Source organism: Procambarus clarkii, chromosome 25 (assembly GCF_040958095.1).
Source record: "Procambarus clarkii isolate CNS0578487 chromosome 25, FALCON_Pclarkii_2.0, whole genome shotgun sequence".
NCBI lineage: Eukaryota > Metazoa > Arthropoda > Malacostraca > Decapoda > Cambaridae > Procambarus > Procambarus clarkii.
The window spans coordinates 5101503-5129490 of NC_091174.1; the positions used below are offsets into that span (position 1 = coordinate 5101503).

Below are 27988 nucleotides of genomic sequence, written 5' to 3' on the forward strand. Positions count from 1 at the left end.
TGCAACTGAAAACTCACACCCCAGAAGTGACTCGAACCCATACTCCCAGAAGCAACGCATCTGGTATGTACAAGACGCCTTAATCCACTTGACCATCACGACCGGACAAAATGAGGTGATAGCCGAGGCTATATGAACCACCCCACCGCCGGCACTCGGATAGTTATCTTGGGCATAGCATTTTACCAAATCACCTCATTCTTTGGGGCACACGTGAGGAACACAAATGCGAACAAGCCTGAATGGTCCCCAGGACATATGCAACTGAAAACTCACACCCCAGAAGTGACTCGAACCCATACTCCCAGAAGCAACGCATCTGGTATGTACAAGACGCCTTAATCCACTTGACCATCACGACCGGACAAAATGAGGTGATAGCCGAGGCTATATGAACCACCCCACCGCCGGCACTCGGATAGTTATCTTGGGCATAGCATTTTACCAAATCACCTCATTCTTTGGGGCACACGTGAGGAACACAAATGCGAACAAGCCTGAATGGTCCCCAGGACATATGCAACTGAAAACTCACACCCCAGAAGTGACTCGAACCCATACTCCCAGAAGCAACGCATCTGGTATGTACAAGACGCCTTAATCCACTTGACCATCACGACCGGACAAAATGAGGTGATAGCCGAGGCTATATGAACCACCCCACCGCCGGCACTCGGATAGTTATCTTGGGCATAGCATTTTACCAAATCACCTCATTCTTTGGGGCACACGTGAGGAACACAAATGCGAACAAGCCTGAATGGTCCCCAGGACATATGCAACTGAAAACTCACACCCCAGAAGTGACTCGAACCCATACTCCCAGAAGCAACGCATCTGGTATGTACAAGACGCCTTAATCCACTTGACCATCACGACCGGACAAAATGAGGTGATAGCCGAGGCTATATGAACCACCCCACCGCCGGCACTCGGATAGTTATCTTGGGCATAGCATTTTACCAAATCACCTCATTCTTTGGGGCACACGTGAGGAACACAAATGCGAACAAGCCTGAATGGTCCCCAGGACATATGCAACTGAAAACTCACACCCCAGAAGTGACTCGAACCCATACTCCCAGAAGCAACGCATCTGGTATGTACAAGACGCCTTAATCCACTTGACCATCACGACCGGACAAAATGAGGTGATAGCCGAGGCTATATGAACCACCCCACCGCCGGCACTCGGATAGTTATCTTGGGCATAGCATTTTACCAAATCACCTCATTCTTTGGGGCACACGTGAGGAACACAAATGCGAACAAGCCTGAATGGTCCCCAGGACATATGCAACTGAAAACTCACACCCCAGAAGTGACTCGAACCCATACTCCCAGAAGCAACGCATCTGGTATGTACAAGACGCCTTAATCCACTTGACCATCACGACCGGACAAAATGAGGTGATAGCCGAGGCTATATGAACCACCCCACCGCCGGCACTCGGATAGTTATCTTGGGCATAGCATTTTACCAAATCACCTCATTCTTTGGGGCACACGTGAGGAACACAAATGCGAACAAGCCTGAATGGTCCCCAGGACATATGCAACTGAAAACTCACACCCCAGAAGTGACTCGAACCCATACTCCCAGAAGCAACGCATCTGGTATGTACAAGACGCCTTAATCCACTTGACCATCACGACCGGACAAAATGAGGTGATAGCCGAGGCTATATGAACCACCCCACCGCCGGCACTCGGATAGTTATCTTGGGCATAGCATTTTACCAAATCACCTCATTCTTTGGGGCACACGTGAGGAACACAAATGCGAACAAGCCTGAATGGTCCCCAGGACATATGCAACTGAAAACTCACACCCCAGAAGTGACTCGAACCCATACTCCCAGAAGCAACGCATCTGGTATGTACAAGACGCCTTAATCCACTTGACCATCACGACCGGACAAAATGAGGTGATAGCCGAGGCTATATGAACCACCCCACCGCCGGCACTCGGATAGTTATCTTGGGCATAGCATTTTACCAAATCACCTCATTCTTTGGGGCACACGTGAGGAACACAAATGCGAACAAGCCTGAATGGTCCCCAGGACATATGCAACTGAAAACTCACACCCCAGAAGTGACTCGAACCCATACTCCCAGAAGCAACGCATCTGGTATGTACAAGACGCCTTAATCCACTTGACCATCACGACCGGACAAAATGAGGTGATAGCCGAGGCTATATGAACCACCCCACCGCCGGCACTCGGAGTTTTCAGTTGCATATGTCCTGGGGACCATTCAGGCTTGTTCGCATTTGTGTTCCTCACGTGTGCCCCAAAGAATGAGGTGATTTGGTAAAATGCTATGCCCAAGATAACTATCCGAGTGCCGGCGGTGGGGTGGTTCATATAGCCTCGGCTATCACCTCATTTTGTCCGGTCGTGATGGTCAAGTGGATTAAGGCGTCTTGTACATACCAGATGCGTTGCTTCTGGGAGTATGGGTTCGAGTCACTTCTGGGGTGTGAGTTTTCAGTTGCATATGTCCTGGGGACCATTCAGGCTTGTTCGCATTTGTGTTCCTCACGTGTGCCCCAAAGAATGAGGTGATTTGGTAAAATGCTATGCCCAAGATAACTATCCGAGTGCCGGCGGTGGGGTGGTTCATATAGCCTCGGCTATCACCTCATTTTGTCCGGTCGTGATGGTCAAGTGGATTAAGGCGTCTTGTACATACCAGATGCGTTGCTTCTGGGAGTATGGGTTCGAGTCACTTCTGGGGTGTGAGTTTTCAGTTGCATATGTCCTGGGGACCATTCAGGCTTGTTCGCATTTGTGTTCCTCACGTGTGCCCCAAAGAATGAGGTGATTTGGTAAAATGCTATGCCCAAGATAACTATCCGAGTGCCGGCGGTGGGGTGGTTCATATAGCCTCGGCTATCACCTCATTTTGTCCGGTCGTGATGGTCAAGTGGATTAAGGCGTCTTGTACATACCAGATGCGTTGCTTCTGGGAGTATGGGTTCGAGTCACTTCTGGGGTGTGAGTTTTCAGTTGCATATGTCCTGGGGACCATTCAGGCTTGTTCGCATTTGTGTTCCTCACGTGTGCCCCAAAGAATGAGGTGATTTGGTAAAATGCTATGCCCAAGATAACTATCCGAGTGCCGGCGGTGGGGTGGTTCATATAGCCTCGGCTATCACCTCATTTTGTCCGGTCGTGATGGTCAAGTGGATTAAGGCGTCTTGTACATACCAGATGCGTTGCTTCTGGGAGTATGGGTTCGAGTCACTTCTGGGGTGTGAGTTTTCAGTTGCATATGTCCTGGGGACCATTCAGGCTTGTTCGCATTTGTGTTCCTCACGTGTGCCCCAAAGAATGAGGTGATTTGGTAAAATGCTATGCCCAAGATAACTATCCGAGTGCCGGCGGTGGGGTGGTTCATATAGCCTCGGCTATCACCTCATTTTGTCCGGTCGTGATGGTCAAGTGGATTAAGGCGTCTTGTACATACCAGATGCGTTGCTTCTGGGAGTATGGGTTCGAGTCACTTCTGGGGTGTGAGTTTTCAGTTGCATATGTCCTGGGGACCATTCAGGCTTGTTCGCATTTGTGTTCCTCACGTGTGCCCCAAAGAATGAGGTGATTTGGTAAAATGCTATGCCCAAGATAACTATCCGAGTGCCGGCGGTGGGGTGGTTCATATAGCCTCGGCTATCACCTCATTTTGTCCGGTCGTGATGGTCAAGTGGATTAAGGCGTCTTGTACATACCAGATGCGTTGCTTCTGGGAGTATGGGTTCGAGTCACTTCTGGGGTGTGAGTTTTCAGTTGCATATGTCCTGGGGACCATTCAGGCTTGTTCGCATTTGTGTTCCTCACGTGTGCCCCAAAGAATGAGGTGATTTGGTAAAATGCTATGCCCAAGATAACTATCCGAGTGCCGGCGGTGGGGTGGTTCATATAGCCTCGGCTATCACCTCATTTTGTCCGGTCGTGATGGTCAAGTGGATTAAGGCGTCTTGTACATACCAGATGCGTTGCTTCTGGGAGTATGGGTTCGAGTCACTTCTGGGGTGTGAGTTTTCAGTTGCATATGTCCTGGGGACCATTCAGGCTTGTTCGCATTTGTGTTCCTCACGTGTGCCCCAAAGAATGAGGTGATTTGGTAAAATGCTATGCCCAAGATAACTATCCGAGTGCCGGCGGTGGGGTGGTTCATATAGCCTCGGCTATCACCTCATTTTGTCCGGTCGTGATGGTCAAGTGGATTAAGGCGTCTTGTACATACCAGATGCGTTGCTTCTGGGAGTATGGGTTCGAGTCACTTCTGGGGTGTGAGTTTTCAGTTGCATATGTCCTGGGGACCATTCAGGCTTGTTCGCATTTGTGTTCCTCACGTGTGCCCCAAAGAATGAGGTGATTTGGTAAAATGCTATGCCCAAGATAACTATCCGAGTGCCGGCGGTGGGGTGGTTCATATAGCCTCGGCTATCACCTCATTTTGTCCGGTCGTGATGGTCAAGTGGATTAAGGCGTCTTGTACATACCAGATGCGTTGCTTCTGGGAGTATGGGTTCGAGTCACTTCTGGGGTGTGAGTTTTCAGTTGCATATGTCCTGGGGACCATTCAGGCTTGTTCGCATTTGTGTTCCTCACGTGTGCCCCAAAGAATGAGGTGATTTGGTAAAATGCTATGCCCAAGATAACTATCCGAGTGCCGGCGGTGGGGTGGTTCATATAGCCTCGGCTATCACCTCATTTTGTCCGGTCGTGATGGTCAAGTGGATTAAGGCGTCTTGTACATACCAGATGCGTTGCTTCTGGGAGTATGGGTTCGAGTCACTTCTGGGGTGTGAGTTTTCAGTTGCATATGTCCTGGGGACCATTCAGGCTTGTTCGCATATATATATATATATATATATATATATATATATATATATATATATATATATATATATATATATATATATATATATATATATAATGGGATGTAGGCATTAAAAATGGAAACACTCCTTATCTTTCTCTTTTATGTCTTCCTCTTTATATTTCCCCACTCCTCTCCCTCCCTGCAGAGGTCACGACCTCTCCGTAGGATGCAGTCGCACCTCCAAAGATCTCCAGTATCAGCTAATGATACTGGAAATGGCTCCAAAGGGCCACCACCACTTACGGGTTATTCATGCCCGTGCCACCTTTTGGGTGGCTTAATCTTCATCACTCCCTCCCTGCACTGTCCTTCCCTCCACTGGGCGCACATGTGCAGTTTAATCCGTAAGTCATTCTTATATTGTCCATTGAGCATGTCCGGGCGAGTGCTCTCGTGTCTGGCTGTCGCCTGCTTGTGTCAGTAACCCCTTCTCGTCTCTCATTTGCTTTGGCAACATCCACCCCTCTGCCCTTTCACATCCCTCTCTCTCTCTCCTCGTCTATCTTCCTATACTACTTTTCCACCATTTCTCCTTTAAACTTTCCTTCCTTTTGGGAGGGAAGGGGGCGGCATCGGTCAAAAGACCTACCGTAAACTGTCTTTAAGAGTAGAGAGAGTGATTCACATCGACCTGTACCATTGGAGACGTTGTGTACCGGTCGTCGACCTGTACCATTGGAGACGTTGTGTACCGGTCGTCGACCTGTACCATTGGAGACGTTGTGTACCGGTCGTCGACCTGTACCATTGGAGACGTTGTGTACCGGTCGTCGACCTGTACCATTGGAGACGTTGTGTACCGGTCGTCGACCTGTACCATTGGAGACGTTGTGTACCGGTCGTCGACCTGTACCATTGGAGACGTTGTGTACCGGTCGTCGACCTGTACCATTGGAGACGTTGTGTACCGGTCGTCGACCTGTACCATTGGAGACGTTGTGTACCGGTCGTCGACCTGTACCATTGGAGACGTTGTGTACCGGTCGTCGACCTGTACCATTGGAGACGTGTACCGGTCGTCGACCTGTACCATTGGAGGCAGAATAGAACCAGTGGGGGATCTAGAGGTGCCATAGGCACAGAGAAGGAACACTGAATTAATATCAGTGGTCCACAGCCCGCAGCAAGTATAAGAAATATTTCCGGATCGAAAGTGGACTACTTTAAGGAAGAAAATGATACTGTTCTGCAAGCAGTACCTGACAAACCGGATTGTAGTGGCTGTGTGTGGACCTGCCGGGCGCACCAAGCAACCGTCTGGTGGACCAAGTTATCACACGTCAATCCTCCCACAGGCCAGGCCTGGGGAATAGAAGAACTCTCAGAACCCACTTCAGCTATGATTCAGGTCGACATCCTGAATCTTACCACTAGAGGCGTTGTGTCCTGGTCGTCGACCTGTACCGCTGGCGACATCTCCTGAACGGCGGCCCTACACACACACCCGCACACGCACACACACACACGCACACCATTTAGTGCACTCAAAATATAATTACAAAAACCGTCGAGTGTTTCTCGCGGCCGTATTTTCCTGGAAGACTTTTTTTCTTGTACTTTTTCTCCCTGCCGGAGCGGAGCACGCGTCTGGTCGCCCTCGAAGTGCTGCTTTCTGGTCGTCAGTCGAATTGAAGGATTAAATGAATCACGTTGCCAATGCCATTCTGCGGTTGAGGAAAAGATTATTTTTTAATGGTGGCATTTGATGGCTGGAGAGAGATTGAGGAGGAAGAGGAAGGAAGGTGGATGAGAGAAAGATGATAGTTGCGGTCTCGTCTTCCGGTAGCAGTCATGAGAGGAGGACATTTATAAAAGGCCTCTGGAGGGTAAGAATATCCGTTTCGTGGGGTGCTAACTATGTGAAGCTTGTGTAGTTGGATGTGCTTCCGGTGGGGTGCCATGTGGAGAGTGTCCTTGCTGTAAGGTGCCCTTACATTATGGTGCCATGTAGGGGGATGTTCTTTCAGTGGGGTGCCCCTCCGGTGAAGTTTCTATTCTGTAGGGTGCTAAATACTTCTCTTCGCTGTAGTTTAGCCTATTTCAAAAACTACAGCAACGTTGGTTCCCCAGACACACTGGCCATTTACTGTACCAGTGATTCAAAACTTAATTCTTGACTGAAAATTTCTCCAGTGTGCAACTCATGTGTATGTTGGCATTTGTATTGGCTCTTATCGATGGACTGACTTGGCTCTTGGGCCCCACCTCCTCGCTGCTGGTTCTAGTTGCGTGTTAAATTTGTCTCGATAATATTAATTTGAGTTAATTCCTCAACTGGGCAACTATTTTCATTACATGCCAGTTGTTAAGCACTCTCACTGTTGATGATATCGACGAGTTGATCTGTCGCAGGCTAGAATTTTTATCGATAGTTATTTATCCTTTTAAACATAACTTGTGTCCACACGATCGATACCCGAGTTAGGTTCAGGGCCCCCTCCGTGCGTGCGTGCGTGTGTGTGTGTGTGTGTGTGTGTGTGTGTGTGTGTGTGTGTGTGTGTGTGTGTGTGTGTGTGTGTGTTATGTTTGGAAGCTGCTGGTGTGTGATGGGAGCAAGTTATGGTGTTTCCGCATCTCATTTTCTGTTGGCCTGTGTCATTATTTGGAAGAAAACAAATTGCAGATCATATTGTTTGTTGTCATGATGAGGGACAGACGGGAACATTATTCAGTTATTTGTCTGGCTGGCTGACTGTGGCTGTCTAGCTGGCTGGGTGGCTGGCTGGCTATCTGGCTGGCTGTGGCTGGTATTCCTGCCGTGCACTAGAAGAGGCTCTGGGCGACGTCTTAGGATATATGAGAACATCAACCTTAGGAGGACAGGTTGGTGGGCGGCGACGGTGGGTGACGAGGCGTGCTGTCACCCACCCCACCCATCCACCACTTTCACTCTCCCTTTTCCCCCAACCTTCCTCCCATCTTCCTTCCTCCTTCGTTCCCTCCCTCCCTCTGTCATTTTCTTCCTCCCTGCCGCCCTCCCTTGACAATCACAGGTCTTACAGGTCCGTCTTTGACAGTTGCTCGTTGTTGTTAAACGTGATTCAGTATTTCCCTCTGGTCACTGGTGTCGCTGCCAGCCACAACGTCCTTTACTGACACTATTTTAACTATCCGTCGTAGTTACGCAACTGCGTGTCAGTTTGGGTATGTGTTCACCTCCAGACAAGTTCAAGTATGTTTATTGAGACAAGAAAGAAATACATCTCAAAGAGATAGTCCACCTCCAGACAACCCTCTCTGACGGGCTGGGGTAGCGATTGTTGCCTCAGGTGCCCAGCAGGTGCCCAGCAGGTACCCAGCAGGTGCCCAGCAGGTGCCCAGCAGGTGCGGCTCAGGTGAAAGGTTGGTGGTGGGACTCTGAAGGTAGACGGTGGTGTGTGTGTGTGTGTGGGGGGGGGGGGGGGGATGTTCATAATACCAGGCTGAAGCTTCATGTATTTTTGTTTTGTTTATCTGGTCACTTGTGCTGGAAAATAGTCTCGCTATCTTTGGCTGTCTCTTGTCTCTTTCTGTGCTTGTGAAGTCTAAGTCACGCTTTTGCCATATCAGTAATGTGATGTAATAATTATTTACTAGTTATCTCATGCTGTTTGGATATTGGCTTGTGTGGCATACGCTGTTAGAATATATTATATATGTACTGTGTGGAGGCAGGTGTGGGCTGCACGTCCAGCCCCGGCAGTTCTCGCTGGACCTTTCACTCAGTCCTCATGCTAGCAGGCCCAGGACGCCTCTTACTTCTACCTTCTACTCTTCTCCCTCTTTACCCCCCCCCCTTCCACCTTCCCCCACCCCTCTTTCTCCTCCCCCCCCCTTCTTAGGCGGGTCGTACAAGAGTAGACGACTTCTGAATTATGTTAGCAATTTTATGTTTTCCCTCCCTGTAGCTCATATTAAGCCTTACACTATTGATAGTTCTTGGAACACTTCTGCAGGTATGTTCCAGGTATAGCCACCAGGCGGTTTGCACTCCCCCTCCCTCCTCACCCCATTCTCTTCCCCCCTCTCCCCCATTCTCTTCCCCCTATCCCCCATTCTCTCCCTCTCTTCCCCCATTCTCTCCCCCTCTCACTTCAAATGTCCATAGTGACACTTGCTACATGTCCCACACACTGTAATCGTCCATTCCCGGTGCCTTTGCTCTTATCCCCCATGTTTTAGTGTGTTAAAGTTGCAGCCTTCTTCGTTATCTCCCGTGGTCTATGGTCTCCGTCTCTCCAACACAGTCCCAACAGGTTCAGCACACTTACCTATTCTCCCCCCTAATCTTGCTGTGTTGACAGTTGGGTCTAGAATCAGGCGTAAATGGACCTCAAATGGCGTAGAGTAGAGTCGACTCTATTGCAGGTAAGATTGTAAGCTCTCTTTTATCAGGTGGATAAATTTTCAACATTGGGTTCGGCTGTAGACTTCCCAGCTAGCTGTCGGTGGTGGATTTAACTGTGCCAAAGTGTGTTGCAACTGACGTTTACTGTCAGTTATCTTGAGATGATTTCGGGGCTTTTTAGTGTCCCCGCGGCCCGGTCTTCGACCAGCCCTCCACCCCCAGGAAGCAGCCCGTGACAGCTGACTAACACCTAGGTACCTATTTTACTGCTAGGTAACAGGGGCATAGGGTGAAAGAAACGCTGCCCATTGTTTCTCGCCGGCGCCTGGGATCGAACCCAGGTCCACAGGATTATAAGCCCAGCGTGCTGTCCGCTCGGTCGACCTGCTACTGTCAGCAACACACTGTGTTGATACTGTTTTCTATCAGCTTGGTACTTCTTTGCATTTTTGTATTGCATCGTTCAGTTACCTCGTGTTTTCCACGTGTTACCTTACCTTACCTTGAGGTTACCTTGAGGTGCTTCCGGGGCTTAGCGTCCCCGCAGCCCGGTCGTCGACCAGGCCTCATGGTTGCTGGACTGGTCAACCAGGCTGTTGGACACGGCTGCTCGCAGCCTGACGTACGAATCACAGCCTGGTTGATCAGGTATCCTTTGGCTGTTCCTTCCTGCATCAGCAAGGTCTCGTGTCCTCCAGGAGAATGGCGAGTGCGTCAGCTTCAGCAGGTACTCGCCTAATGGTGCTTGCGGGGGTTGAGCTTTGGCTCTTTGGTCCCGCCTCTCGACTGTCAATCAACTGGTGTACAGATTCCTGAGCCTACTGGACTCTATCATATCTACACTTGAAACTGTGTATGGAGTCAGCCTCCACCACATCACTTCCTAGTGCATTCCATTTATTAACTACTCTGACACTGAAAAAGTTCCTTCTAACGTCTCTGTGGCTCATCTGGGTACTAAGTTTCCACCTGTGTCCCCTTGTTCGTGTCCCACCCGTGCTGAAGAGTTTGTGTGCGCGCGCGTGTGTGTGTGTGTGCCGGGCGACGTGTTGGGGAGGGGGAAGGGGCTAGCGACCTTGCAGAGCCATCTGGTGGCACCCGAGGACGACTATTAAATACTAGTGTTGGGGGTGGGTGAAGGGGAGGTTATGATTGGGGCCCTCTTGTACCATCTTTGATATTGGGGTCACCTGGCCATCTTGGCGGCACCAGCCACTTGACCTCTGGCGACTGTTCTCGCTACCACCTCGCCTGGCCGCCTGCCACGCACAGCTCCAGCTGGCAGGTGGCGGCTGGCTGGCTGTTGCCGACTGTTTATATTGGATGGTTGTAGTTAATTATTGATTGTCTTGTGGAATATGTACTCGCCTAATTATCCTAATTATACTCGCCTAATTGTGCTTGCGGGGGGTTGAGCTCTGGCTCTTTGGTCCCGCCTTGTCTCTGTGTCTCTGTGTCTCTGTCTGTCTCTCTGTCTCTGTGTCTCTGTCTCTGTCTCTCTCCTCCCACCCACCCATCAGCACGAAAGACGAACAACCACCAACCAAACAGGCCAGACATCGCACAAGGCCACCTACAAATGCAATAAGTATGCAACTGTGCAAAGGTCACAGTTTACTCAGTCACGATTGGTGAGGTGAAGGTATTGAGCACGTGGTAAGAGGGCTGGATGGTGGTGATGGAGAGAGGACTGGGTGGTGATAGTGAGATAAGAGGTGTAAGAAACAAAGGAGAGCGCTTGGATATAGGAAAATTAATAGTGAAGGAGAGATGAATGGACCACTGAAGGTGAACAAAGACAATAGCATCGTGACTTTAATAAATACCATTGGATAGTAAACAATTGGGACTGGACTCTACAGCAAATGGAATTGTATATATAAACGAAAATGGAATTAGATAACAAAGCAATTTGATTTGGGTAGTGAAGAAAATGGGAACTGGTAATAGTACATGAGCAGTGAAAGTGAAACTGTTGGTGGGGGAAGGGGGGGGGGGATTGTGAGAGGGGGGAGGGGGGATGGTGAGAGGAGGGAGGGGGGATTGTGAGGGGGAAGGGAGTCTTTTACTTAACGTAGAAAGTGAGTGAAATGCAGGATGGGAGTTGAAATCGTGATGAGAGGTTATTAGAACTGCAAATTGGATTTCCGGATGTTTCCGGAAACATCCGCCAGTAGCGTCGCCCCGGGATGCTTCAGGTGTGGTATTGGGCTGCTAGTAGCATCCACCAGATGCTTCAGGTGTGGTACTGGGCTGCTAGTTGCATCCACCAGATGCTTCAGGTGTGGTACTGGGCTGCTAGTTGCATCCACCAGATGCTTCAGGTGTGGTATTGGGCTGCTAGTAGCATCCACCAGATGCTTCAGGTGTGGTACTGGGCTGCTAGTAGCATCCACCAGATGCTTCAGGTGTGGTACTGGGCTGCTAGTAGCATCCACCAGATGCTTCAGGTGTGGTACTGGGCTGCTAGTAGCATCCACCATAAAACACCAGTGCCGTAACAAGCCCGACATGCTAGTGCAGGCCCCCCCCCCTTGGCCATGCTAGTGCAGGCCCCCCCCCCTTGGCCATGCTAGTGCAGGCCCCCCCCCCTTGGCCATGCTAGTGCAGGCCCCCCCCTTGGCCATGCTAGTGCAGGCCCCCCCCCTTGGCCATGCTAGTGCAGGCCCCCCTTGGCCATGCTAGTGCAGGCCCCCCCCCCCTTGGCCATGCTAGTGCAGGCCCCCCTTGGCCATGCTAGTGCAGGCCCCCCTTGGCCATGCTAGTGCAGGCCCCCCCCTTGGCCATGCTAGTGCAGGCCCCCCCCTTGGCCATGCTAGTGCAGGCCCCCCCTTGGCCATGCTAGTGCAGGCCCCCCCTTGGCCATGCTAGTGCAGGCCCCCCCTTGGCCATGCTAGTGCAGGCCCCCCCTTGGCCATGCTAGTGCAGGCCCCCCCTTGGCCATGCTAGTGCAGGCCCCCCCTTGGCCATGCTAGTGCAGGCTCCCCCTTGGCCATGCTAGTGCAGGCCCCCCCTTGGCCATGCTAGTGCAGGCCCCCCTGGCCAGGCTAGTGCAGGGCCCCCCTTGACTGTGGTTTGGCGAAGTGACGCCAGTTGGCGTAGCCGGCGTATGAGCTCCGGCCAAACACGCCGGAGATCGATATGCACGCCACGCGGATATGGATAGGGGGCGAGGACAGTCTGGTATGGGGATGGATAGGGAGGTACTCAGAGGGGTGTGTGAGGGGTAACTGGGTCATGGGAGGGTGTGAAGGGGGAGACGCAGATACGCACTTCCGCTTCGAAAATAATACGCGGCACTCTCGCGTCGCGTACTGGGAAAAGAGGTACTGTGTATACGCGCGCTACTTTGTTGCCTAGTCGGTGACGAGTGTGTGTAGTGTCGGTGGGGTCGGTAGCTTGGCTCCGAGGGGTGCCAACTGGTGCCTCAACACCATCTTCAGGTCGTTGACGCTGCCAACTGGCACTAGAACACATACACCAACTGTCTCTATAGCGTCCTCTCTCACCCCCGGTTTAGTTCCAAGTACTGACAACCCTCCTTTCCTCCGGGTTGGTGCCAGGTATGTGAGCCCGGAGGCGGGTGCCAGGTATGTGAGCCCGGAGGCGGGTGCCAGGTATGTGAGCCCGGAGGCGGGTGCCAGGTATGTGAGCCCGGAGGCGGGTGCCAGGTATGTGAGTGTTAAGGCGCCCGACAACAGCCACGTGTTATCTTTGTTGTATGAGCATGTTTTGGCCTGACCCAGTTCCTTTGTGAGGCGTCCTCGTAATCACCTAGTTTTGCTTGCGGGAGTGTAGCTCTGGCTCTTTGGTCCCGCCCTCTGAACTGTCAATCAACTGATATGCAGGTTCCTTAGCCTCATATCTACGCTTAAAACTGTGTATGGAGTCTGCCTCCACTACATCACTTCCTAGTGCATTCCATTTGTCAACTACTGACACGAAAAATAATTCTAATGTCTCATCTGAGTACACAATTTCCACCCGTGTCCCCTAGTGCGTGTGATCGTTAAGTTAAATAGTCTGTCTTTATCTACCCTATCAATTCTTTTGAGAATCTTGTAAGTGGTGATCATGTCCCCTCTAACTCTTCTGTTTTCCAGTGACGTGAGGTTTAATTCCCGTAGTCTCGCCTTGTAGTTCATACACCTCAGTTCGGGAACTAGTCTGGTGGCAAACCTTTGAACCTTTTCCAGTCTAGTCTTATGCTTGACTAGATATGGACTCCATGCTGGAGCCGCATACTCCTGGATTGGTCTGACATAGGTGGTATACAAAGTTCTGAATGATTCCTTACACAAGTGTGTGAGTGTGGGTGGGTGGATGGTGCCTATTTCTGTTTCAGAAAGTAGAGTTTTAGCTCTAGCCCCCCCCCCCCCGCCTCTTAGCTTTCATCCACCTGGTGCAGCGACTCTACACACTTTTGTACATTGTCATAGATGCTACTGAAGCTGTGACTGAATGTCCTTCATCACCTCCTGACCAATCACAGTTCACTTGCTCATTACTTGTACACTGAAGAAGTATTTCTTGTTGCTACTCATCCATGTTTTCAGTTCTTACCCTTGATAAACTACACAGTCCATATTCGCCCTGTTTCTATTTTTGCGTATTTTTGTATGTTGTGATGAAGTCCCTTTTAATTCTTTTCTTGTGGTGAATGGACAGGTTTCCTTAACATTGTCCTCGTGTCCCAATCCTCTTATTTCTGCTCTTTGTCTTGTGCTAATCTTTGTAAGTTTTCCTGTTTTACGAGGCAAGGACTGTTATTGTCACGTGCTCTAGCACGCCAATAGGTCTCGTATAGGTGCTGTAAAACGTTTTAAATGCTTTTAATCTGTATTTAGATTTCTGAAAGCTGGTTTTATTTGCCAAGTTTGCGTATGCCGGCAAAGTTTCCCTGTGTGTGTGTGCCTCTGGAGGCTGGAGCGTTTCCAGCCAAAAAGCTGTCTCGCTCAAAACTTCCCCCATCCTGCAGTATTTAGCAACCATCCTGGTTCCCCCTCACCAGCTTCGCGTCATATGCGTGTGTGCGCGGGATTGAATGGAGGAAAACGGGTTGGCGTGCGTGAGAGCTTCAGTGTGTTGTGTGTGTGTGTTGGTGAGGAAGGGCGGCACCTGACACCACGCTCCGCGCCTTCTCTTGACCTCTCCTCCGGGGCGCCTCTCCTCGCGAAATATTCAGTGTTGTTCTATCCCACAAGTGCTGTAACTCCGGTGAACATTAAAGGGTGGCTGGGGGAAATGAAGTGGGAAAGGAGAACGTAAAGAGCCTCTTTGAGGGTGGTCAGTAGAAGACTTGTGCACAGCGGGAACATGAGTCGGTGTGGGTGCAGAGTGACATGTTCGCGTACAGTGGGGCACCTTCATGACAGGAAGGTGTAACAGGCATGGATAGAGGTGGTAGTACCCGACGCAGGTACTCTACTTAGTGAAGTAGACAGCTGTAAGTTTGTGATTGACTGTACCTCAGTAAAGTTGTGCTAAGTCCACCTCCAGGCCTTCCTTCACTCACGATTCAAGACACTTTACCAACCACTTCTTTAATCTTAAGGTGCTAGTGGCAGCCTGCGAAGTCACCAGCACACTCCCACTCGCTAGAATAAGGAGATTCCGCTGCCTCCAGTGACACTTAAGGGTGTCAGTAGCAACTTGAAGGTGCGACTTCGGATCCGAGGACCTCCTCCTTCATAGCCTTCCCTCTTTACCTTCGACACAGTAATAGGTGTAAGAGCCTTGACCGACGTGGGGGGAAAGAGGAGTTTTTAGTCATATTGAAGTGTTGTGATGGAAGGAATATGGACTTGGTTATAGGGCCATTGGCGAGGGTGGTGGCGATCGCGATTCAGGGTGGTGGCGATTGAGGGTGGAGTGTGGGCGGCGGCGGGTGCCCCGAGTGATGCAGGCCAGTGGTGGTGGTTGGTGGCTGCTCCTTCTATCTACTCCATCACCAGCGCCCCCTCTTCCCCCTTCTCCTACCCCACCACTGCCGCCGCCGCCGCCACCATCATCTCCAAGCCACGCCCACCGCACCGTGTGCCGCCCCTCACGCCCACGCGCCGCCCCTGGGTGAGCCAGAGGTCATGCCGCCACCACCGGAGCACTGAGGACATGGTGGTGGTCGGGGAGGGTCGGCGGGTGAGGACGTGCTGTAAACACAAGCTGCTACCCACGCGTCCGCGTGCTTGGAGGCTCAGGCACTCTGAGTTCGACAGAATAGGTAATTTACAGTTGCTTGTCTCCTGCTTCCTTCATCTCTGCTTTCTTGTTGTCTTCTGCTGCCTTCATCTCTGCTTTCTTGTTGTCTTCTGCTGCCTTCATCTCTGCTTTCTTGTTGTCTTCTGCTTCCATTTCGTTTTCCTCTTAACTGCAGCTTTTTTTCTGTTTTGCTTTACCTGCTCCCCATTGCTTGGCTTATCTTTCAACCCTACGGCTTTTGTGATGCTTGTGTCTTCTTGTGCTTGATGTAGTATCTTCTTCTGCTTGCTTCTGCTCTTGTTTGTGGCACTGAAGCTATGTTTTTGTGTCACTTGTCACTTTACTTGATTAGTGTTCATTGTTGTGTTGTGCTCACTTAACATGTTCACTTGTGTTCACTATTGCCTTGTTCAGTGTTGTGTGTGTTGTTTTATCATCTTATTCGAGAGAAACTTGTCTTCATTTAAATTAGTTATTACATCACTTTTCGAAAGTCAGCCAAGGAGTTTTTTTTTTTTTTTTTTTTTTTTTTTTTTTGAGATATATACAAGAGTTGTTACATTCTTGTACAGCCACTAGTACGCGTAGCGTTTCGGGCAAGTCCTTAATCCTAAGGTTCCTGGAATACGATCCCCTGCCGCGAAGAATCGTTTTTTTTTTTTTTATATATGTATTTATATGTACATTTTATATGTATTTGTTTGAACCAGCGCCAGGCAGCCGTATCCAGGACAACCAGCTCGACGTCAACTGGCCAGGTAAACCCATATCTCTCAAATCCACCATCGTTGAACTGTTGGATCCATGTTGGGTTTACATGTGTTTTCAGAGACGAGTTTACCTATTCATTTTCGTAAATGAATAGGGTGGGGGGGGGGGTAGTATCCATCATTCCGCTCTCATATCCCAACTGCTGTTCTGTCCTCGTGTTCCTGCCCCCTGTCCTCGTGTTCCTGCTTCCCCCTGTCCTCGTGTTCCTGCCCCCTGTCCTCGTGTTCCTGCCCCCTGTCCTCGTGTTCCTGCCCCCTGTCCTCGTGTTCCTGCTTCCCCCTGTCCTCGTTGTTCTGCCCCCTGTCCTCGTGTTCCTTGCCCTCCTCTGTCCTCGTGTTCCCTGCCCTCCTCTGTCCTCGTGTTCCCTGTCCTCCTCTGTCCTCCTCTGTCCTCGTGTTCCCTGCCCCCCCTGTCCTCGTGTTCCCTGCCCCCCCCTGTCCTCGTGTTCCCTGCCCCCCCTGTCCTTGTGTTCCCTGCCCCCCCCCTGTCCTTGTGTTCCCTGCCCCCCCCCCTGTCCTCGTGTTCCCTGCCCCCCCCCCTGTCCTCGAAGATTTCTTTCAACAGTAAAAGTGCACACCATTAATATATGTAACTTCAAAGGGTGTAAAAATTGACTTCGTGGACACAAACGCCTTGTAGTGTTAAATACGTCGCACCGGCTGAATAGTACAAGCAGAGTGCCTGGCGGTCGGTCAAGGACCTAGTTCTGTTTTTGCTAAATGGTATCAATCGTATCAAATGTAAAATGACATCAATCTGGAGTAGAAGACCTCCCAGAACCCCATCAAGCAGGTGCATTGTGCTGTACGCTATCTAACTTCTCCAATGGCATTAAGCTAGGAAGCTGAGGTACGCTACACAAGGTAGGTAGGTAGACGCCACCACTTGAACAACAGACGGACTTGAACACCTTCGTTACTTGGTTTGATAAATGATTGACAAGCTGTAAAGTGATAAATATTAGTTACTAGAATTAAGAGGCATGAAACTGGATGAAGACAGCAAATGAACGCTAACGAGCACAGGAGACCAGGGAATGAGTGATGCCATGCCGGACTTTGGGAGCAGAGGAACTGCAGGATCCGGCTACAAATGCATCGACTAGAAGCCAAGCAAGAACTGTACTGAGGCTGTAAAGAGAAAAAGCCACTAGAGATTTAGACCTCTCGGGAGAGCGTTTAAGACGCTTTACCCTAGAGACGCGTACTATCTGACGAGGTAGTGTTGTGCACAAAGATGGTGACTATTTTATTGTTAGTCTGAGGCGAGATCCATCTCGGGTACACACGGGACAGGAGACAGGACTATTGAAATTATACCCTGTCCCCGCGTCTGGCTGGGAAGGGGGGTGGTGGGTGGTGTCTTGGGCCTGAGTGTGGCGGGGAGACGGACGGAGCGGAAGGATCATGCACAAGGGACCTCGGATGCAGCAGCCATTTGAGGTCATCGATTCCCCTCACACACAGTAGTGCTAGACGGCCCTGCCTCTCCACCTTGACCTACTTGATGGTGCAGTGTCCCTCCCAGAGTCCCTCCAGGTGGTGCAGTCTTGCCGCCTCCTGGTGCAGTGACCCTCCTTAAATTACTGTACCCTTAATGGTGTAGCATCCTCCTATTCCTCTTTCTGATCTTGTACCCTCTCTGGCGTAGTGTCCACTCCTCTTATGTTGACATACTGCTCTTCACTCTTCTGCTGTTCGTTTCACTAATATTCTGCTGGGTACCTCCTGAACGACACATTGGTCCTCCAAACTCCAGTCAGTGACGCACAGTGTTGCTGAAACATTGCTTGGTGTCGAACTGGTAATTTTGGGATTCTTCGCGAGGATGACAATGTTAGTCCCCAACTCCCTGAGCACCATCATCTTCACCAACATGTCGGTCAAACACGACTGGCTCATAGAGGGATATTTAGAAATAAAGGGAGTCCAGAGAACATATACGGCATACATAGACGCGATAAGGCATGTAAATTATTGGGGTCGTCTCAAAGCTCTGCAAATGTACTCGCTAGAAAGACGACGGGAGAGATGTCAAATAATATACACGTGGAAAATACTGGAGGGCCAGGTCCCAGATCTGCACAGTAAAATAACAACATACTGGAGTGAACGATATGGAAGAAAATTCAGAATAGAACCAGTGGAGAGCAGGGGTGACATATGACAATCAGAGAGCACTGTATAAACATCAGAGGTCGACGGTTCTTCAACACCCTCCCAGCGAGCATAAGAAATATTTCCGGAACAACCGTGGACATCTTCAAGAAAAAACTAGATAGTTTCCTCCAAGGAGTGCCTGACCAACCGGGCTGCGGTGGGTATGTGGGCCTGCGGGCCGCTGCAAACAACATCCTAGTGAACCAAACGCTCACAAGTCAAGCCTGGCCTCGGGGCGGGCTTGGAGTAGAAGAACTCCCAGAACCCCATCAACCAGGTATCAAGCAGGTATCATAGATATCCATCCGTAAGGAAGATACGCGTATTTCTCTCGTAATGTTGAGACGTATCAATAAATGAAACTACAAAAGGCCTATTAGCTCTCCCTGCACCCTTACGCTATCTCCCTCCATCCTACTCTATCATCTTCACCCTCCATCACCCCCTTCCCGCTCACTTAAGAATTAGTGTGTGGCGGAGACATCTGTATTAGATTCATTACCAACCTGTTTCCTCACTCCTCTTCCACCTTTTAAAATCATCTCAAGATAACCATCTCTCAAGAAGACGATAACCCCCTGGCGGTAGCATAGGGGACTGCAGGTGTGGCCGCCAGGTGGGGCAGCTTTCCGGCCTTGTTCACCTGGTTTCCGTTCACGCCCGCGCCCACACACGGCGAGCAAGTCATTCAGGTCGCCCACTGCCTTCTTGGTAGGAACGCCTGACGCATTGGTAGGATTTGTGTAGGGTTTTGGGGATTTTGGGGCGATGTGTGGGTGTTGGAGATGGGGGTGTTGGGGGTTGGGGGGATGTGTGGGTATTGGGAAGATGGGGGGGGGGGAGGGGGATGATGTTTGTTGGGGGTGCTGAACATCACGTCCACCACCTTTGTTGTCGATCTTACTGGTGGGGGAAGATGAGCTCGCTCCACCACCTAGGTCGTCCACCTACCTGGTGGGGGAAGACCTTCTACTCTCACCACGACCCCTGGTGGAGGTGGTCTTCCGCTATGGTATTAAGGCCTTAAGGGTCGTCTCCAGATAATAGCTAGTGTTGCGCCTCAACTTGTGTGTCGTCGACGCCGGTGAGATTAACTAACACTCCAGTGAGTTCTTGTCTATACAGGACTGGCTACTTGCTCCCCGAGGCGGTGGTGGTGAAGCCTGGTCTGTTTCTCAGGGTAGTGGGGGGTGGCGCTGGGGAATCCTGTGTAATGGCGGGGGGTAGGGGGGGTAATGGTACCGGGGTACAGGTAGACGGGATGGGGGGAACTCTTCAAAGTGTTTACATCCATTGATAACAAGGGAGTGAGGTTCAGTTCTTCAGAGTGAGGGCGGTTATAGCCATGCTCTGTCTCCCAGCTTGCTGAAGTTAGTGCCTTGTGTTTTATGTCTCTTACAGTTCAAGTTCTTTGTCATACCAGAAACAGGATTCATCAAGCACCTAAGTGTCCGCTAGCGAAACCTGTTCATCTTTCTTTGATCACTCAGGTTAAATATGTATTTATTAAACGGTTTTACGAGCTTGAAAAAGCTGCGAAGTAGTTTTCAACCCAGGAGTTATTATTATTATAGACAGCCTCGTAGCGCTTCGGAGCTCCATAAACTGTATCATAAACTACGCCGCCATGACTAAGGCGAGATGTACAGGTTTCGTAAGTGGGCATTAGATTAATACTGGCTCTGTTAGCGAAGTTGGGAACGACGGTGCCTTCCACTTCTCTCAGAGCGTGCCACTTACTGACCCCCCGTTCTGGGTACGAGCATTTATTGAACTCAGCTGCGTTTCCATCTATCATCGATGTCTTCTTATCCCACTTTCTCTCATTGTAACGAGGCAGGACGGCAAAAGAGAGGAGGAACAGTCGGCAAGGATGACAACTAGACGATAGGGGATGATTGGATAGTACCATTCCTACTATCCAGGGATGGAGAAGAGCGGTCATGTCAGGGATGGGACCAGGAAGGAGGGAATGGGGGGGGTTGAAGGTGAGTGTGAGTCAGCCAGTTCTGGGAAGTTGGTAGTTTTGAACCCGGTACCCAAGTTTAATGTTTGACATTGTGAGGGAGAAGGAAGGTAGATAAATTGCCAGGTACGTTGGTAGGTTAGGGGGGACCGGGAGGTATGTAGGTAGACTGGTAGAGGGGCAGGGAAGCATATTGTGGGATTGTAAATGTTCCGACCTTCTGTGTTTAAGACAGTCACAAAGACCAGAGCAGTTTGCCAAGGAGGTAGGAGGAAGTATTGTTTTGTGTAGTTGATAGTCGAATTGCTTAAGATAACGGCTGGAAGGTTATTACTACTACTACTACTACTACTGCTGCTGATGTTGTTGTGTGCGATGGTGGTAGAGGTGGGGGAGTAGCGGAGAGTTGCGAGTGGTGGTAGTGGAGGAGTAACTCCGGACATACTCTGGTGGCTCGCCAGCCTATTGCCCCCTCAGGCCACGCTGACTCACACGCCACCGCACGCACACTAGTAACTGTCCTCGCCTGTTGTTACACGCACGCACGCACTCCTCCCTCGCACACCTGGATGCTTACCCCTCCCTCTCTGTCCTCACCATCACCCGTGGATCCGACACCTTTCCATTTGCAGGCTCTGGAGTCTCATGCTCGCAATTAAAGTGGGACACAATGGTGAGCAGCCAGAAGTACTGCCTTAACCAGGAATGTTCGAACTCCTGAACCACCAGCGTGTTCGAACCCTGAACCACCAGCTTGTCAACCAAGCAAAATAATCCACTGCACCAACAAACCTGAGACTCGGTGGAATGTCAACACCCCCCCCCCCGGGACCCTTCTTTATCCACTGCTACGTGTTTTGTTGTCTGTCAGGTAGTTGCCATTATCTTGGACCGCTGTCGTGGCTTGATTTTCTAGTTATAATGGTCTGCTCTGGTCTTTTGGTCTCCTTTTGGTCTGGTCGTCACTTAACTCTTTGGGTCTTGGGGTGTGGGCGTGGTGCCTGGTTCGCTGCTGCATACTTACCTTCTGGTTACCTTGAGTTGCTTGCCAGGATCAATATTCTCGCGGCCCGGTCTCCGACTAGGCTTCCTGGGCCAGGATTCATTCAAATATTTATGCGTACTCTTACGAAACCTCTCTATCTCGACAATCATGGCGGATTGCTTTACATTTAGTGAACAGTTAGCTTGGAAATGTCACAATCCAAGGATTTTCTTTGTCATAAACAATCTTTTATTACTAGGCAGCTCTTAAACTGTTTAATAAATGTCAACAAAGCCGCCATGATTAACGAAAGATGTACAGGTTTCGTAAGTGGTTGGGCAAATGCCTGATGAATCCTGACCCTGGCGGATGACCTTGCCAGATAACATCGTCACGATGATTGGTTATAAAGAAACAAAGACACCTGCCAACGCACATATTTGCTTGATACGCTTCTGTGCCTCTGTACTAGCGTCATGACCAGCTGGAGACAAGGACTGGGTTTATATTTGTTTCCGCCTCGGCCGGGAATCGAAACCGGGCCCTTAGGACTACGACCCTCCCTAGCGCTGTCCACTCAGCCGCGAGGCGCCTCGTGTACTCGCCAAATTGTGCTTGCGGGGGTTAAGGTTGGTCCCGCCTCTCAACTGTCAATCAACTGGTGTACAGATTCCTGAGCTTACTGGGGTCTATCATATTAACATTTGAAACTGTGTATGGAGTCAGTCTCCACCACGTCGCTGCCTAATGCATTCCACCTGTTAACTACTCTGACACAGAAAAAGTTCTTTCTAACGTCCCTGTGGCTCATTTGGGTACTCAGTTTCCACCTGTGTCCCCTTGTTCGCGTCCCACCCGTGTTAAACAGTTTATCTACCCCTCCCTCTATCCCTCCTATCTAGGGATCTATGGGAGGGATCTATCTATCCCTATCAAGGGAGTCGGTCGGCCGAGCGGACAGCACGCTGGACTTGTGATCCTGTGGTCCTGGGTTCCATCCCAGGCGCCGGCGAGAAACGATGGGCAGAATTTCTTTCACCCTATGCCCCTGTTACCTAGCAGTAAAATAGGTACCTGGGTGTTAGTCAGCTGTCACGGGCTGCTTCCTGGGGGTGGAGGCCTAGTCGAGGACCGGGCCGCTGGGACACTAAAAAGCCCCGAAATCATCTCAAGATAACCTCAAGAAGATCCTTCCCCTCCCTTTATCTCCCCCTTGTTACACCCCCCGCTCCCCCTCCCACTGTATCAATATGCCTGGCCAGGTCTGCAATGGCCAGCTCGTCTTGCATTCCTGTACTTACGATCACCTGTGCGTCTCAATGTGTGTATGGGCGGGTCGTAGGAGCTGCCCACACAAGGGCGTGGGTGCCGCCCACACTAGGCTGCCTAGAGGGTAGGTCATTGCGGGTGTGGAGGGACAGGGGAGGGGGGGGGGTAAGGAGGGACGACGCAGTAAATGGGATCCGATGAGACCACCTGGGCCCCTCACCTGGGGAATTGGACCCCTACTTCCATTGTCGATGTTTTTGGTTTTCCTGCTCTTGTGTGTGTGTGTGTGTGTGCTGCTGCGTCCCCTTCAGTCTTGGGTGTATGCTGTCTGTTAGAGTAGATAAACTATTGAAATCGACCGCAGGTAAATCACAGGTGTTCTTGATGTCGCTGTTGTACCGGAAATAGCTGCTGTTGGACCTTTTTTTTACGGTTTTCACTGATGTGAGAACCTGGAGCCTGGCCTCGGGCCGGGCTTGGGGAGTAGAAGAACTCCCAGAACCCCATCAACCAGGTTCCCTCTCACCAATACCTGACCCCGCCCCCGTCCCTCGCACATCTCAGTTTAGTAATAAGTCAGCTCTGTTTGGACACACACACACAGTCCTACACTACCAACTCCGGTTTGACTTAACTGTTGTGGAGCTGCGCCACCATGATCAACTTAATCCCAACGTTAGAGCAACATTTGGTAATTCTTTGTCAACATTGTCTTTCATTATTACGGTGCCGGAGGAATTATTCCTCATCCTTCCCTACCGCCCCTCACAATGTTTAGTTCTTCCCTTCCCCTCTTTGTCTCCCTGTCTCCAAAACGCTCCTTCCCATCCTCGTCTCTTCCCTCCCTTCCCCTCGCTTCCTAGCCCCTCCCTCCCCCTCGCTTCCTAGCCCCTCCCTCCCCCTCGCTTCCTAGCCCCTCCCTCCCCCTCGCTTCATAGCCCCTCCCTCCCCCTCGCTTCCTAGCCCCTCCCGGATCACTGCTTCGCTATTCTCTGCAGTGACTGTTGTAGTGACATGAATTATTAGCGAGGCGACCGTCCCTGGGAGTCTCCTTAGCGTTATAGGTGACCCTAGTTGGGCATTGGTTTGGGTGAGGGAGTGGCCTTGAGTGGACCTTTATGGGGAAGTTTTATGACTGGAGTGACCTTCCTTACCTTACCTCAAGGTAAGGTAAGGTAACCTTGATGTGCACTTGATGGGATAGGGAAGGATCTTGGGTGTGATGGGGGTGACCTTGTTGAGCCAGGTGGGATCAGCGGAGCGTGTTACCTTGCTGTGGCATTAGGTGGTGGGTTAAGGCACGGTGGAAAGGGACATTGCAAGTGGTGCTGCCAGCACAGCAACTCAATCTGTGCATGATAACTGGCCCATTAAAACCTGTCTTATCAACCTGAGCTGATAATTACTCATGAATCTGAACATGCAAAAAAATCCCAAGGCGTCACTTGAATTTGTGGTATTTGCATTGATTTGGAAATGTTTCCATTTAATTTTATGATTTTATAAGTAATAATGTGAGAATCGGCGTCCAGGACTGAAAGGTCCACGATAGGTCCAAGTTTCCCGGGGAATTGGCCTCTTCCTGCATACCTTAACCGCCAATGTTAATGGGAAATAGCCAGGAGAGCCATAGAGCCCCATGAATCAGAGAGCCAGGGGAGCCATAGAGCCCCCTGACTCAGAGAGCCAGGGGGTGACCTAGTTACGGAAACGCTGACCTGTGTGCTCATTAATTTGTTGTTGTTCGAGTCATTAAGAGCGGACCGGGATTGGCTCGACCGATATAGGAGACCTTGGGGGGGTGTCTGAAATAGTGCCTGTAATTGGTGGAGCTTAATTTTTTTCCAGTCTGTGGAAGTTGAGAATTGAATAACGTCTGAAATTTGCTTTTGTCCTTGGGGTGGGGGTGTTGGTTTAGACTTCGAACTAAGAGCGAAAGCTCTGTCGATTTTGTACCCGTGAAGCATACTGAAGTTCTTAATATTAAAATGCTTTGTTCGCGTAAATCAGTTCATGATTATTGTCTGTGCTGGAGTGAAGTAGCACAGGTTGTATGTGCTTGCATGACCTCATTGTATTTTTCATATATCTATGCTTAGCTGTAGTAATGCATAAGTTTCCTTGTTTCTGCCGCTGATGTCATTGGCATTAGCGTACTAACAAGGATGATTGAAAGCACAAGTATTTAATGAAAGTGAGGATCAATTAACGAAACGTTTAGTGAGCCAATGGACGTTCACTATTCCTCAGCAGTTATAGTAGCTACGTAAATAATTAATGAAGTATATAATGTGAGTGGTCTTGGTGAACCAGCGACGTGTCATGTGCCTGGAGTGTACCTGGATGAGGTTCTGGGAGTACTTCTATGTCCCAAGCCCGGTCCCGGGGCCAGGCTTGGGGCCAGATACAAGCATGAAAACTTCCCAATCAACTGTTGTAATTGTTCTAAACAGCCTCCTGGTGCTTCGGAGCTCATTAACTGTTTAATAATTGTAAACAAAGCCGCCAAAGATTGCGAAAAGATGTACAGGTTCGTAACTGCTTCGTGAATCTGGCCCTTGACCTCTGAGCCTCAAACCTTACCAGTCTTGTGTCTTGTACCGCGCTCGGAGGATAAGCGACCGTCAGGGTGTCAATATACACTGTACGTTAGTGTAGTACACTTTTTTTTAGAATTACAATTAATGCTAAAGTTTAAATTGAAGTGCTCTATGGGAGTCGAACTGGAGGAAGGGGGGGGGGGTCGGGGAGGGGGACGAAGATTGATATTTTTGTGTATGATAGTTATGTTGTTAATATACTAACGATGTGTTGTTGTTTCAGAAGAGTTCGTGGCGCACGGTGCCAATGTGAACTGCCTGGCACTGGGTCACAAGTCTGGCCGGGTCCTCGTCACCGGCGGCGATGACAAGAAGGTCAACCTTTGGGCCGTCGGTAAACCTAACTGTATACTGGTGAGTATACCCTGAAACCTGTGTCTCCCCTACTGAATACTGATGAGTATACCCCGTGTGTGTGTGGCCTCCTAGTCAATTCGAACCCCCCCCCCTCTCACCTATCTTCTGTCCCCACTCGCTCATATTCGGGGCCATAGAGCCGAAGCTCAACCCCCCGCAAGCACAACCAGGTGAGTACATAGTCATGTCTCGTGACGTCACAGTGTGAACATTGCTAAATACCTTATCTTAAGCTCTGTAATAGACACGATAATTCTGATAATGCGGCAGTAACGAGGCTGGAACCAACAACGCAACTCACATACAGGAACTGACAGTGATGACTTTTCCGTCCATCCTGGAGCCCTGTCAGTTACAATAATTATACGGCATTGAAGCAAGTTTCTCCAGTAATTGTAAAATAATTGTAATTATAGGTTCAATTATAGATGCATTAGTTCGCCCAACGTTACTTTGAAGAAAAATTGGCGATCAACCAAGTTATGATGGTTAAGTAGGTTTGTGGTATGTAAAGAACCTGCCTCCCGGATATATCAAGTTACAGCCCCGCTCCTGTGCTAGGTAAGTCCACTACGGGCTCACCATAGCCCGTGCTACTTGGAACTTTTTGTTCCCAGTAGCTGAATCTATAACAACAACGGATATATCAACATTGATGAAGGAAGCAACTGTGGTAGAAACATCTGAGTCTGGATTCTAATTTTCGTGTTGATTCAGATTTCGATGTTTGAAGATTGACATGTCCTGTTCCCCGCTGCCCTTTCTCTCCATGTGGGCGTGTACCCTCGCTTGTTCCCCTGTCTTCATTTGGGCGTGTACCCTAGCTTGCTCCCCTCTTCATGTGGGCGTGTACCCTAGCTAGCCCCCCCTCTCTCTCCATGTGGGCGTGTACCCTCGCCTGCCCCCCTCTCGCCATGTGGGCGTGTACCCTCGCTTGTTCCCCTGTCTTCATTTGGGCGTGTACCCTCGCGGTCCCTCGTGTGCATGTCTCCTCATCTGTGACCTCCAGTGATTTTGTGTTGGGAGCCAGCAGGTGCTGCCAGGTGTTGGTTGGCTAGACTTGCTAGTTCCTTACTAGCGCCGAGCTGGTTGCTAGCTCTTCACTTGCTCCCTCCTCCCGTCAGTCTTGCTCTCCCCTCCCATCAGTCTTGCTCCCCCCTCAGGTGAGGTAAGAGGTGCGGCTGCCTGGCACATGCTCGTACATGTGGACGCTGCCAGAGTTGCATAATAGATGTGCTGTTGGGGTATCGATGTTATGATATGTGGCTTACACCTGTGTTACTGGCCTATGTTTAGGGGGCCCCCTGCTGCGCGATGTGGGGACCACGATTGTTGGGGTGGGGGGCCCAGGATTATGAGTGTGGGGCCAGTATTGTGGGTTTCAGGGCCACGAGTGTGGGTTGTGGGCCAGGATTGAGAGTTGGATGTTGGTTGAGAGCTTGGATGTTGGCTGTGAGAAGGGTTTTGTGTTTGGACCTTGCTGAGGGGGTCTGGGTGGTGGAGAGGGGGAAGAGAGATGGGGGTGGGTGGAGTAGGTGTGAGTTATAGGGGCGTGTGTAGTATTGATGTGGCCTAAGATGCGGGTTGCTCACCTATTGTGTTTCTGCTATGGATTTTTGGGCGTCTCGTGCGTGTGATGTAGAGTGGAGGCGGGGGATGTGTCCGTTGGCCAGGAGAAAGGGAGGAGGTAGGCTATATAGTCGCTATATATAGCTGGTAGGCTGCTATACAGTCAAGAGGTTCAAGGGGGTAGAAAGAGAAGGGAATTTTCTAACCAAGCAGCCAGCCTCAATTCGTGCTCACCTCTGATAGATGTAGAGTAACAGGCAACGCTAGTTAACTCTCTAGGCTGGTTACCATAGGTTTAGGTGCTAACGTCTCACGCTTAGAAATGTTATCGGTGTTGCGTGACTTATTAACCATCACCTTACCAAAGGATAGGAGATAGACTATAAAGTATTTCATTTAATTGGGATGAGGATAGCAGATTCGTCGCGACGCAACCATCCCTAAACCACCAGCCTGAACAGCCAAGCTTCATGCAGGCCATACACTGCCAGCGACCATGAAGATCCCATCCATCCACAGATCCACAGTACCAGCTACTGGTACTGGCTCCAAACATCCTCTACTTAGGGGCTATTCATGCCCGTGCCACCTTTTGGGTGGCTTAATTTTCATGAATCAATGGGTGTGCTGCTCCTCCCCCGCCAGGAGCCAGCCCCCCCCCCCCACTTATGGGAGTGGCAGCAGAGGCGTGGGTGAGGGTCGTAAGGGGCGCCTCAGGTGTCCTAATTACTGGTAAATAATGCCCCTCCCCCACCACAGGTCTCTGGAGATGGTGCTGGGGCGAGGCTCCTGATGCTCCTACTCCAGTTTACTCATTGGCTGTTGAGTTCCTACCCTACGCCTCCCCTCACCTCCTCCTTCTTCCCTCCTTCCTTCCTTCTCCCTCAACAT

General features: G+C 50.4%; 1 protein-coding gene across 5 annotated transcripts in view; it reads left to right on the forward strand.

Moving 5' to 3' along the window:
• Window positions 1–27988, forward strand: part of LOC123756380 (katanin p80 WD40 repeat-containing subunit B1) — a 126471-nt gene that overhangs the window by 61229 nt on the left and 37254 nt on the right. For 4 of the 5 annotated variants that reach the window (XM_045739490.2, XM_069331200.1, XM_045739486.2 and 1 more), the window contains one exon: window positions 25395–25525. In XM_045739490.2, the coding sequence (XP_045595446.1) occupies window positions 25395–25525 (131 nt within the window). Of the gene's footprint in view, window positions 1–15210; window positions 15444–25394; window positions 25526–27988 lie in introns of those variants that run through there. The other variant, XM_045739487.2, reaches the window with a different exon arrangement.